This window comes from Echinops telfairi, unplaced genomic scaffold (assembly GCF_000313985.2).
Source record: "Echinops telfairi isolate 266 unplaced genomic scaffold, ASM31398v2 ScPeMD7_7417;HRSCAF=8455, whole genome shotgun sequence".
Classification (NCBI taxonomy): Eukaryota; Metazoa; Chordata; class Mammalia; order Afrosoricida; family Tenrecidae; genus Echinops; species Echinops telfairi.
Window position 1 is genome coordinate 7111873 of NW_022111317.1, and position 1248 is coordinate 7113120.

At 52.6% G+C, this 1248-nt stretch overlaps 1 protein-coding gene across 3 annotated transcripts in view; it reads left to right on the forward strand.

The window, feature by feature from the left end:
* Positions 1–946: 946 nt before the first annotated feature.
* ATL3 (atlastin GTPase 3) overlaps positions 947–1248 on the forward strand; it is a 59394-nt gene continuing 59092 nt past the window's right edge. For 2 of the 3 annotated variants that reach the window (XM_045297133.1, XM_045297132.1), the window contains exon 1: positions 947–1208. In XM_045297133.1, coding sequence (XP_045153068.1) covers positions 1130–1208 — 79 coding nt within the window. In that variant the 5' untranslated portion in view covers positions 947–1129. The remainder of the gene's footprint in view (positions 1209–1248) is intronic. The other variant, XM_045297131.1, reaches the window with a different exon arrangement.

The window sequence follows — 1248 nt, forward strand, 5'->3', positions numbered from 1 at the left end:
AGAGTGGGAGGAAAATGTGGACAGAGAACTCGGAACCCACAAGGGAAGCCACAGCTTACTGGTTGGACAAGATAGTGGAGCTTTCCAAACAAATGCCCTCAGGGCTGAAATGAACTCACCTCCAGGGTGGTTTACAGCTAAAGGTCCATAAAGGCTTACCATCTCTATATAGGTAAACACAGCTGGTGAGGTGCGCACATCTTAGAAAAATCAACCATTTGAGATCAAAAGGACATCCTTTTTACCTAAGGATGCAGTTCAGAAGGCTTTGGAAATCAGAATGGTAACAGGAGACAAAGGAAGTGGGACAAGTGATGTGACATTGCGGGGACTGCCATTAGTGACCGGAAATAAAATGTGTATTAAGCAGAGTTAAATGGTAAACCTCCACCCAATTCACAATTTAAAAGAGAAAGGTGGGGGAAAGCCTTCAAGACAAAGCCTTGTGCCTGGTTCCGCTTCGCGCCCCCAAAACCCTTACACCTTGTACAACGTCCCGCTTTTTAACAATTTTTCCCGTGTCCCGCGGCGTTTTAAAAAGGTCCCAATTTTCGGAAAGAATGCACGACAAGCTAGGGTATACAGTTTCCGACTGCCATGTGGCTATTTCGCCAGGATATGAGTTTATCAATGGTGTCCCGCTTTACCGATGTTAAAATCTGGTCACCTTAGCCAGGTTCACATAAGACGTTCATAAACGTGGCTTAGGCTGAACAAAGCCCGGGAAGGGGTCTCCTTAGAAGGGCAATTTGCACCATCAGGCTTGTCTAGAGGCAGGAATACGGGGTGACCATGATGTCATCGCCTCCTCTCCTTGTGAAGTCAAAATCCAGTGACGCCCACATCATTCAGGGATAAGGCCTCCCGTTCGTCTTTATATCAGGGCGCCGCCCACCTTTGGCCTTGGCCTGCATCAAACACCTGCGGCTCTCAGCTATACCATGCCGGCGACCCCAAATCAGCCGCCAGGGCCAGGTTCCAGCTCTTGAAGGCCCGGCTCGCGGGCGAGCCGGGCTGGCCCTCTCCTTCCGGCTCGCGCTTGGCCTGCTAGGAATTGTAGTTCCGTCGTCGGGGAACCGCGCCGAGCCGCTGCTCTTTGTCTCCTACCCGCCCCGGATGAGTGGACAGAATGGGGACGACCGGCTGGGAGTCAGACAACGAGGGACTACAATACCCAATGGACCGTCGGCCGCAGAGCCCAGCCCAAGGTTAGCGGGCGGGGCGCCCTTGCGCATGCGCACGAACCCC